This window comes from Nematostella vectensis, chromosome 10 (assembly GCF_932526225.1).
Source record: "Nematostella vectensis chromosome 10, jaNemVect1.1, whole genome shotgun sequence".
Classification (NCBI taxonomy): Eukaryota; Metazoa; Cnidaria; class Anthozoa; order Actiniaria; family Edwardsiidae; genus Nematostella; species Nematostella vectensis.
Window position 1 is genome coordinate 6,937,847 of NC_064043.1, and position 10,170 is coordinate 6,948,016.

Consider the following 10,170-nt stretch of genomic DNA (forward strand, 5'->3'; position numbering starts at 1 on the left):
TCAGATTTCCATAAAACTTGGTACAAATGTTCTCAATAAGGTTATCTACATCATCATGTAATTATATGTGAATACTAATGAGCCCCTGGTTAAATATTAACTCTCAAAGGGAATATTTCAAAACGCTTTATTAAAACTGCCCCCACCATTTTTTACACTTTCTATTTACATTGAAGGCTTTATATTGCATACACACATCATGGACATAAGGAAAAACAAACCTATGGGACAGTTTGTTGATAAGCCAATTCTGGTTACCATAGCAACCAAAACCTCTTCATGAAGACTTATACTGGTATATCACAGGCTAGGTTTAAGTTTTTTGAAAATGCTCCCATAGGTTTGTAATATGGACTATACACTACAAGTCTTCCAAATTTGAGCTAAAACCGTTAAATACCTGTCAAGATACTTAAGGGGGGCAATAAATTAATACGGAAATTAGTGTATTTGAGAAATCAGCTCTTAAAGTTTGACAAATGAGTTTTGAAAGCAAAACCACTCCAGTTAGGCTTTATGCTTGGTATAGAATAAATTAGACTGCCATAGAATCACAATTTATCATCTACTTAATGTTTCTTTGCCCTTTTCTTCCTCCTATGGCTAGTTGAGGGCCCTAAGTCATGTCCTAGCTCATTAAAGCCTCCTGCCTCATATGTTGTGCCTTCCCGTTCTAACCTAAGCTCTTCGTCCCTCTTCCTTGCCAAACTCCTTGCCTGTCTGTACTTCTTATGCTGGTCACTAGCCCTCTTCTCTGCCTTTTCTACTCTCCCCCTATCTCTTCTCTTACTCTCTTTCTCTGTATGACTACCCACTTCAATCCCCGCCCTTCTCATGATTTCATGCTTCCCGGTAGCACCCAGACTGAAGTGGATAGCCGCAGACCCAACATCCATCTCCACTCTCTCCCTACCATGCCATTTATGCTTTGGGCACCTGGCCCACACCAAAGCATTTAAAGATTCATTGGCATTCTGGGTGTAGCCAGGGAGACACCTCGCCAACAGAGCAGGATCTGTTAGCCGAGTATAGATGGGCTCCAGGCTTCATGTCACAATCATGGCAATGAACAAACAAACTGCTGCACATTCCATGCCTATTAGTGGTCATCTCTTTTAGTTCAAATTTACCTAGGGAAAAGTTAGATCAATATTAGGAACATAATTAAGCTTAAGCCATCGACAAGTGAAGCGGTTACGGGTGATATTAAAGTATATAAGAAAGCATTTTTACTTACCAGCATCGCACGTGGTGTTAGCATGTAATCGCTTGGCAAAGTTGAGAAGACTCTGCATCGAAACAAAACGATATCCAGTGGCTGATTCACCCTCAGCTTCAAAAGCATTTAAGCTATCATCAGAAGATAAATCTTCAAGAACATCATGAAGCTTCTGAGCCGAAGCACTTGACTGAGGAGGAGGAACTTGCTCGCTCACAACATCGTCGTCACCGACGAACGCGATCTCAGTAACCTGCCGTATTTCTCGTTGATCCTGAGCTTTCTTGTCTTGTTTCTTAGTTCCTTTGAACGTAGATTTCCTCTTTCTTGTGTTAGTCTGGACTACAGATTGTTTGTAGCCGTGTTTTGAGCCCTTTGGCATGGTTAAGAAGCGTATAATTTTCGTGGGTCGAGTGTAAATAAAGCGAATTTTAGATTTGAGACTTGGACGCGCTGAAACAGCAACCAGGCCTCTAAAACTAGCTTTGGAATAGCCGGAATGGACATCAAAGGAGTCTGGAACCGAAACCAACCATTTAATTTTATGCTGGGGTCGCTTTGTGCTGAAAAAAGGGCGCAAAACAAAAGAAAGCTATCTCGTTACCATGGTAACGGATAACTCACAACATCGTATGCCTCAGTATTTGTCTTTTTTATGGGTATTTCTTTTAGAATTTAGCATAAAAAGGTATAGAACAGAAAAGTATAATGCTTGAACAGTATTTAGAAGCACTTATTAGAAAATCATCACTTTTTTTATTTTTTTGGATTTTTTGATAGGAATCTCCCCTTAAGGCTGGGCAATATTCATTAGTAGAAATGTCCGTCAGTCTATTTGTAAAACCCCTGAAATATCCTGTTTGCACTCCGCACGACAAATTTTCCAGTCTCATGGGATGGGGGAAGCGATGCGCATTTTATCATATTTTAATGTTGAAATTTTGAATATTATTGAAAAAACTGCCACCATTTCATAAGAATGAATTATTTGCTTTTATGAACTATATGGAATAGAATCCAGAAAGTGTCTTAACTCCAAATGAGTTTTTCCGCTAAGTCCAGCTTTTCAGGATTTCCATATGAGTTCATTATTGACGACATTGCTGAATTACAATCTAAATGTGCACTCATGGGAAAAGACTGTCTAACCACTTGTTTCGCTTTGTTTTTGCTTCTTCCAATTTTTGAGGCAGGTGCGAAACTGACAGGTGCAAATAGACGAGCGTCATCAAAGTAAGCCTTGCGACGCCTCGTCCTCTGTTGTCAAATAGTGACGTCACTAACCGACAAGCCGCTCAGCCAATAGTAGTCCAGACCTGGGACTCTCTTTGCGCTCGACATTCTGGCCTAAGCCAATAGAAGCCAGTGAACGAGGCTAAGCCTTGCGCACTTCTGGTAAGGCTTAGCTTATGGTCATGCATGAATGGTTAATAGTGAAGTGTTTTTTTTGACAATTTCGCGTTCGTCGCAGTATAAACTGATGTTAAATCTTTTATGTTTTATGAAAACCATCTTTAGGGAGTACATTTCCAAAACTTCTGAGCTCGAAGATACTATAATTTGTTAGATATCTAACCATATCTAACCGAAACTTGACCATATGGATACAAACAGCTTCTCGAAATAAACAATGACCTTTCAAATTAAGCGAATTCTACTTGAAAACACGTCGTTTAATGTCTTCTTACCCAAATAATGACAAGAAAACACTAGGTGTGACCTGGTAAAAGTCTTGTTTAAATAGCACACACGCTTTTATTTTAGCCTAACATCTAAAGACATACTTATTCGCTTTTTTTTGTTTTAGATTAAAAACGTATTGATCAGTTTCCACGTTGTTGGCTAAATAAGTGAAACCACCTTGGCTAATTACTAACTGTTTGCCCGAGGGAACTTATTTGAGTGGAGTGAGAGGTTGATGATTTACTTATCTAAAGATCGTATGCCTACTGGCTTACTCACTCTTGGCAGCTAATTTGCAAACATGTTTTGCTATTGACAATTATTTGATATCTAGAGAAAGACCTCTCTCCACCACACTTGAGCAGGACAAATTTACTAATTATGACCGAAAGAAAAGAACAGGAAACTTGGCAGTAAAGGTGAGAGAACACATTGCACCCAACGCGTTCATTGTTCACCACCACTCTACACTTTTGCGTCAGAACTTCAGGAAAAGGACTATACCACCTAGCCCTTTTAATCACGATTAATCGAATTGTCCTTTTGACGTCTGAGAAAGGGAAAGATCTAAAGCCGCCTATTCTATTCCGAAACAGTTAAAACAAAAAAAGCAGCCACGATAATGAAGACCATTGCAATGGCAGATCCAGGGGGCCGGTTTCCTCCTCTTCGGACCAAAATTTTATAATAAACGAGTGGAAGCTGAAATTAACTTCCCGCTATATGTTTTATATATTGGTGCCCCTCCTTTATTTCGGTGCCCCCCCCCCCCCCTTCCCCTCGGAAAATCGTGATCCGCCCCTGTACTGAATACTTGATATTATTTTTCAGCAGATAAGTCTGTCAGCGTCACAACCCACTGAGGACTAATGTCCTAAAGATGAACTTCTCGTCACAATTCGACGGAAATTTCAGTGATGCATTTAGTGGTATTTGTATAAACTCCGATGCCCGGATACCAGAGTATCAAGAATTCGCCAGGAATAACTCCGAGTTCGCGGCGCTCCTAGCCGCTGTGAACACCGCTCTACCTGTACTATCTGTCGGAGGTAACGCGCTGGTAATGATGACGATCGCTCTTGTCCGTGAACTGCGAGTCCCCGCCAATCTCCTATTGTTCAGCCTTGCCGCCAACGATGTCCTGACTGGAATTGTCATTCAAACCGCACACGCTGGTACCATCATCCGAGTTCTATTAGAACCACATGGACAACTTTGTCAGTCAGACTTTAGACTGCTGCTAGATATCGTTGGAAGTTTGTCTATTACATGTGGCTTGACTACACTCTGTCTTGCTACTGTTGACCGCTTCATTGCGATCACTCGGCCGTTACGCTACATCACATTGGTGACCAAGAGCAAGACCTACACTGCTATCGTAATCTCGAGCATCGCATGCCTGGCGCTCTCCCTGATCCGCGTGTTCTTGACGCCTTATTTCCCCGCCGTGGTGACCCTTTGGTACCTGTATCTTCTGTGCCTCTGCGTCATCATGGTGTTTCTGCATTTGCGCCTCTATCGCATCTCGCGCAAGCACTCCATCGCCATCGCTGCCGAGAACAAGCGCTTCGATCCCGCGGTGAACACCCTCTCGGAGCGCAAGGCTCTGAAAACTGTTCTCATCATTACATTGACTCTGGTTTTCTGCTTTGTTCCGGTCTCCCTGTTCGGCATCCTAGTAAAAGGGATAGGGACTGAAGAAGTCAGAATCAACCTGGTGCCTCTTTTCGTAACGCTGTTACTTATGGCTCCGAGTATAAACCCCTTCGTATACTTCATCTTCAGCGCGAAAATTAGAAGGAGGATCTGCAAGTTGGCGAAACGATTCTTCAGGAAATAAATAATTTGATTAACCCTGAAGTGCAGAATGTTCACTTTTATTTTCAAGAAACCTACACAAATCCTCAAAAGTGAAGGAGGTGAGGCAACCGGAAGAAAACGGAAAAAAAAAATAACACACTCAAGGGTCCAGGGACCCTATAACGGGTCCAGGGACCCTATAAAAGGGGTGGACAAACTAGAAAATGGGTAAATGGTGCTAGAGGAATTTTAGGCTGAAGTATATAATACACCTGTGTACATATTACAACTGAAGAGATGACATTGTTGTACAGAACTTTGAACTGGATCAAAGAGACGTTTTTGTACTTTTAATTCTAACCGAAGACAGGGCTTATCCCTTATTTTTAAAAAAAAAAAAACAAGAATTCCAAACATGATTTATACCCGATTTAGCTAGATCACGGCTGGTGGTTGATCTGCGCCATGCGCGGACAAAATGCAGATCGCTCCGAGTGTGTCGAGTTTCGGCAGCATCTCATTTCTTTTTTCGCCCCTTTTTGTCAATGATGAAAAGAAATAAAGCTCTATCGTTGTCTTCACAAGACATGGTGACATGTTTTATTCAAAACCTACTGTAAACAATGGTCGTGTTTTGACTCCGCCTCTCATTTTGAAGGGAGTAAAAAGAGGTGGGAGCATTGTTTTGAAGTATCCCGTAATACACCTTCCACCATTTTTACCTGTGTAACAAGAATTTAACAAAATGTTTTAATCAAATAGAAAAAATATATATAGTATATTATATAGTAAACAAAGAAATGTCTTAGTATCATAATGTCATTATTTAATATTGTACATGGCAACAAGTTTGGTTGCCATATGATGTTTCCTTTTTTTATTTTGATGACGTCAGAATATTTTTGCTTCTAGTGACGTCATCAATGACGTCACAAATCACGTGACCACAGTTTTGCACCTCCCTTGACACATAAATGACACCTGCCAAGTTTGGTTGTCATACGATGCTTTTAACGGACGGACGGACGGACATCGCGTCAAGAAAAATCGAGTCGATGAGTTACCAATCATTTGTTACCATATTTTATAGGTATGGGGTTCCGCTCAAGCGGCGCTAGTGTGACCTCCGCTATAAAAATTAATTTATCAATTCAATTTAATTTTTTTTAAAACATTTTTAAACCAAATTTTTCTTTTTTTTTACATAAAGATTTTTTAGAGCTACTTTTTAGGTACTTAGCTAATTAGTTTTTGTGTGATTTTCACAAGCGCCGTTAAATCGGATACCAATCTGGCGCTGACATTTTATGAGCCGGTCAGACATACGTCGATTTTATTTTAAAACCAAAAAGACTAGTTGCTGGATCGGAATGCAGGCTTGGTGAAACATCACACAGCTATTGTGGATTTTTGCATTTCGCAACGTATCCTAAGACTTTATATCATTACTATAGCTAAATGATAATATTGTAATATCACCATTTTACAGGTTATTTTATAGCAAATAAATTACCCAAGAAAAAATGGTCTTTATGATAGTCATATTTCTCGGATATATTTTTTACTACGTAATGAAATAAAGAAAAAGAAAATTCACTATTAGAAGTTTGAAGACTGCCTCAAAATGGAACATCTTTAGCTGTAAAGAGGATGTAGGCCTTACCAAATGTTTTTTTTTTTTAAGTTGATTCTCTTAACCTAGCCGGACGATTTCTAATATTTTAAACATGGATGAATTTTAATATGAAGTACCAATTACAGATAGCGGTCTAGAATTGGTTTTGCTGAACAGCTCTTCTTTAAATCCTTGTAATTGACTTTTTAAGAACGATTTTCGCAGTTCTTTGAACTAATATTAATGAGTAGTCATCTACAAGGAATTCAAGATGTGCTGCTTTACCTAAAACAATTTCTGCCTGCTACCTTAAAAGCCCAAGAACATAACTTACTCTCTCTTTTTTTAGGTTACACCAAAGTTTCAGTATAAAGATGTCTTCAAAAAACCCTACTCTATATGTGGTCATGAAAGCTCTCTTCATGGTTCTCATAACTTATTCCCACCAATGCGAACATAGTTCCTCGCAACATAACATAGCTCTTCTGGAAAACTCTTAAAAAACACTGACCGTCTCCGACATACTTGATTGTGCCACGCTGTGTAGACAAGAAGAGTGTTGCCGTAGTGTGAACGTCGACCTTTCAACAATGGAGTGTGTCCTCAATCATGCAACACTTTCAATGTTTCCAAACCATGTGGCACTGAATAGAGGCGTACTTTACCTTGACTTGCTAAAAAAGCCGGCTTTTGAAGGTAATTTATAACTGCTTGAGAACATCTAAATTTGTGTATTTGAAAAAATCGGACAGTCAGTTGAGCATACAAACCCATGTGAGTTAATCTTTCATGAACGTCTTCATGGCTTTTACAGACCGATCATTGTCTATGTTGCCACGATATTACCGAGGCAATTATAATAAATCAGGGCCGAAACAGGGAGTGGGATACTGGGGGCACGTATCCCCCCCCCAAAAAAAAAAAAAAATATTTTCAAAAATTATAAGGAAACCACCAGAAGTGCGTGGCCGTGCCCCGAATTTTTTTCTTAATGTTTTTGTATTGCGCCCCCCCAATCTTACGTGGCCTGCTACGGCACTGCATATAGATTCCAATAGTACTAAACCTTCGACGTATGTGTATACAGTGGTAACTACATTTTAAGCTGCTGACCTCAGCTCGGCGACCCCTCGTCTCGGTCCTGATTGCCACCCAGTAGATGTACCACTGTATAATATACCTTTAACCTTCTGCAGTTTCATTGATTTCCGATCTTAGGTCCTTCCGTGTCTCTGTTATCTGGATGACATATGCTAGGCCTTCCGGCCTTTCTCAACTGATTGACCGAGCCAACTTGACTGTTTTTTGTTTGTTTGTTTGTGTGTTTTTTTAAAGTTATCTTTGTCTTTATAGATGTATGTACTTTCGACAAATCGTTTGCCGCCTGTATGGGTTCACTCATGACCCTGCAGGGAATTTTAAATGGGTTATCTTAAGAGGAGCTACATCATCTTTAGGGACTGGGCCAGATGCAGACCACACATTCTCAAAAACCGATCGGGAAGGTTATGAAGTCTATGTACTTCTCAGAAATGTGATAACGGTGCATTTTCGCTATCTGTTTAAACACATCATTAAAGTTCTTTACGTGGCGGTCTTCAGCACTAGGGTTCGCCAGCTATTTGTTGTTGTTATGATTTGTTTAACACATGCTGGAAATTTTGGCCAATTAGACACCTCGTTTTGCTGCCGTATATGATTCTTCTCATGTCTTTGTTCTTTCCCGTTTTAATTCAAGACTGATTTTGCGCTTTTATCAAGGTAAGAATTTTAAGTGTAATTGTGAGCCATTTTAAAGGTCAAAATTGGTGGATATGAGAACGACTTCTATGCATTTATACGTCTTTATTTATGCCATTTTTGCTGGGTTTCTATAGTTGGTGTTTAATTGTGTGTTTTTTTAAGATGAATCACTTGACCCGCGTTGTCTTTTGAGGATAAACTTTTCAGCCTCGAATACGTATAAGATTAGAGCTGGGCAAGAAAAAGAAACAGGATTTTTTTTTTTTTTTTTTTTTTTTTTTGGGGGGGGGCGCTTCTTACACTTGCCCCAGCTCTCTCGCAGCCATACAAAAAGCTAACAAAACAAACTACGAACTAACGGTTTCGCGTATTCGCGGACAAAAACTGCTCTGAAACTCACCAAAACCGCCAGCTACGCAGAGAGGAGGAGTACTACGATTATTTAGCAAAAGATGTAAAGTCCGAGGGGTTCGCAGATCAAAAAGGTTCGACTGATACCAGCAGTATAGAAATCGTCCAGTGGCTTTTTTATCGAGTTTAAAATTGTGAGAAGAGATATTTTAGACGAGGCTGCAAGAATGGGCGTGTCGCCATCGCAATACAAGAACTTCCTGCGAGTATAGTGTTTAGCAATTAATTGTGTATTTGTTTACCTCGTGAACATTAAAAGCAACTTTCTGAACTCGAGTGAGACCCAGCTCAGTTTGCTTAGCTGCTCCATAACAGTGGAAACGAGCAGCATTTATTACAAGCGGTCCAGCCTTCAGTCAACAAGTACAAACCTCCAGCACTTGCCACCTTTGTTGTAAGAACAGTGAATGGGGAGAGGCGTGTCGGAAAGAACGAGGCGCAAAATGTCTCGAGCAAGATATTATGTATTGGTGCTTTTAACCTGCCTGAAGACGTGCTTCTTTATCGGCAGTTATCAAGGCTTTTTGTAACGACACAGACGATGGGTTTATTTGAATATGAGATAAGCCAGGCGCTCACACAGGGGGGTGCGCAGGATGCGCGCGCAACAACCCTCCCCCCCCGGCCACCAAAAAGTGGGCCATTTCGTATTGAATTATCGTTAAACACCATCCTTTGTCCATATGATGCCTATGGCTGCGCACCCCCTATCCTTGGGAACCCAGGGCATCGCGGTTCTACCACCTCCCTCTCATGCCTCGTTACTTATTTGAAAAAATTGGTCCAAATGATTAAAGGAAATCTAACTCATTGTTATTCGAGTTAGCAAGGTTCCACTTCATCTCAATATCTTATGCAGTAGAAATATAACGTTAATATAATGATGATTTTAATTTTCTCATACTTGCCTGTACATCTATATGGAAGCTTCTATGGCGGCGAAAGGCGATCGTGCCATCCTCCGTAGCAAGATGTACCCAGCCTCCCCACGCCCAAGATGTGTCCGGTTCTTCTGGCACATGTACGGGGCCGCCATGGGGAGTGTTCAGATCACCTAAACCCAGGAACTCCACAGAGGAAACAGTGATCTGGGAACGATCTGGAACCCAACGGAATGCCTGGCATCCTGGGAAAGCTGAGGTACCACCGCTACCAACAGACTACCAGGTAACGACTGCAACCATGGATAGATTTATGGGCAAACGCCTAATGATTGAGGTAGTTATTCATAATTTCATTGGAAAAGAAGTAGACAAGAGCTGGGTTTTCATTGAGTAGTATAAGGTATAAAACATTCTGACTGTACAAGACAATTTTTCAATCTTCCTCCGCTGACTTAATGCTAATTGAAATAAGGACAATTTATCCAAACAGAGTCAAAGTCTGGATTTTCGAGAATAAGCGCCCCGCTTTGAAACAACGCCCGCCTTGTGAAAATGAAAAAGAAAATTAAGAATAAAAATTATTAAGCGCCCTCTCGTCTAAAACGAGAATTTACCGCATCTTTGCATTGCTCTAAATTGGAAACTTTTGTGGCTAGCTTATTTTATTTTTGTTATATAACTTTCCTGCCGATATTTATATTATCATGACTATTGTGATGGTGTTTGAAAGAGGATGGTTTTGGAAACAGCGGTGCTTTATAGTATAATTGGCTATGTATTTTTGTAAGAATTGCCAATTTTCCTCTCCAGGTATC

The 10,170-nt window shown here is 40.3% G+C and overlaps 2 protein-coding genes across 3 annotated transcripts; one reads left to right on the forward strand and one right to left on the reverse strand.

Moving 5' to 3' along the window:
- Nucleotides 1-113: 113 nt before the first annotated feature.
- On the reverse strand, nucleotides 114-2,014 carry LOC5513131. Its single transcript, XM_032382566.2, has 2 exons — nucleotides 1,238-2,014; nucleotides 114-1,130 (listed from the first exon to the last, which is right to left on the reverse strand). Exons 1-2 carry the CDS (start codon nucleotides 1,599-1,601, stop codon nucleotides 964-966), a joined length of 531 nt encoding a protein of 176 aa, XP_032238457.1. The 5' UTR covers nucleotides 1,602-2,014; the 3' UTR covers nucleotides 114-963.
- A 1-nt stretch (nucleotide 2,015) lies between these two features.
- Nucleotides 2,016-5,461, forward strand: LOC5522051 (beta-2 adrenergic receptor). Of its 2 annotated transcripts, none has more exons than XM_032367224.2 (3): nucleotides 2,016-2,614; nucleotides 3,237-3,321; nucleotides 3,734-5,461. In XM_032367224.2, exon 3 carries the CDS (start codon nucleotides 3,783-3,785, stop codon nucleotides 4,740-4,742), a length of 960 nt encoding a protein of 319 aa, XP_032223115.1. In that variant the 5' UTR covers nucleotides 2,016-2,614; nucleotides 3,237-3,321; nucleotides 3,734-3,782; the 3' UTR covers nucleotides 4,743-5,461. The 2 variants fall into 2 exon arrangements, with proteins under 2 accessions (XP_032223115.1, XP_001641818.1); XM_001641768.3 differs by having other exon boundaries at nucleotides 3,737-5,461.
- The last annotated feature ends 4,709 nt before the right edge of the window (nucleotides 5,462-10,170 follow it).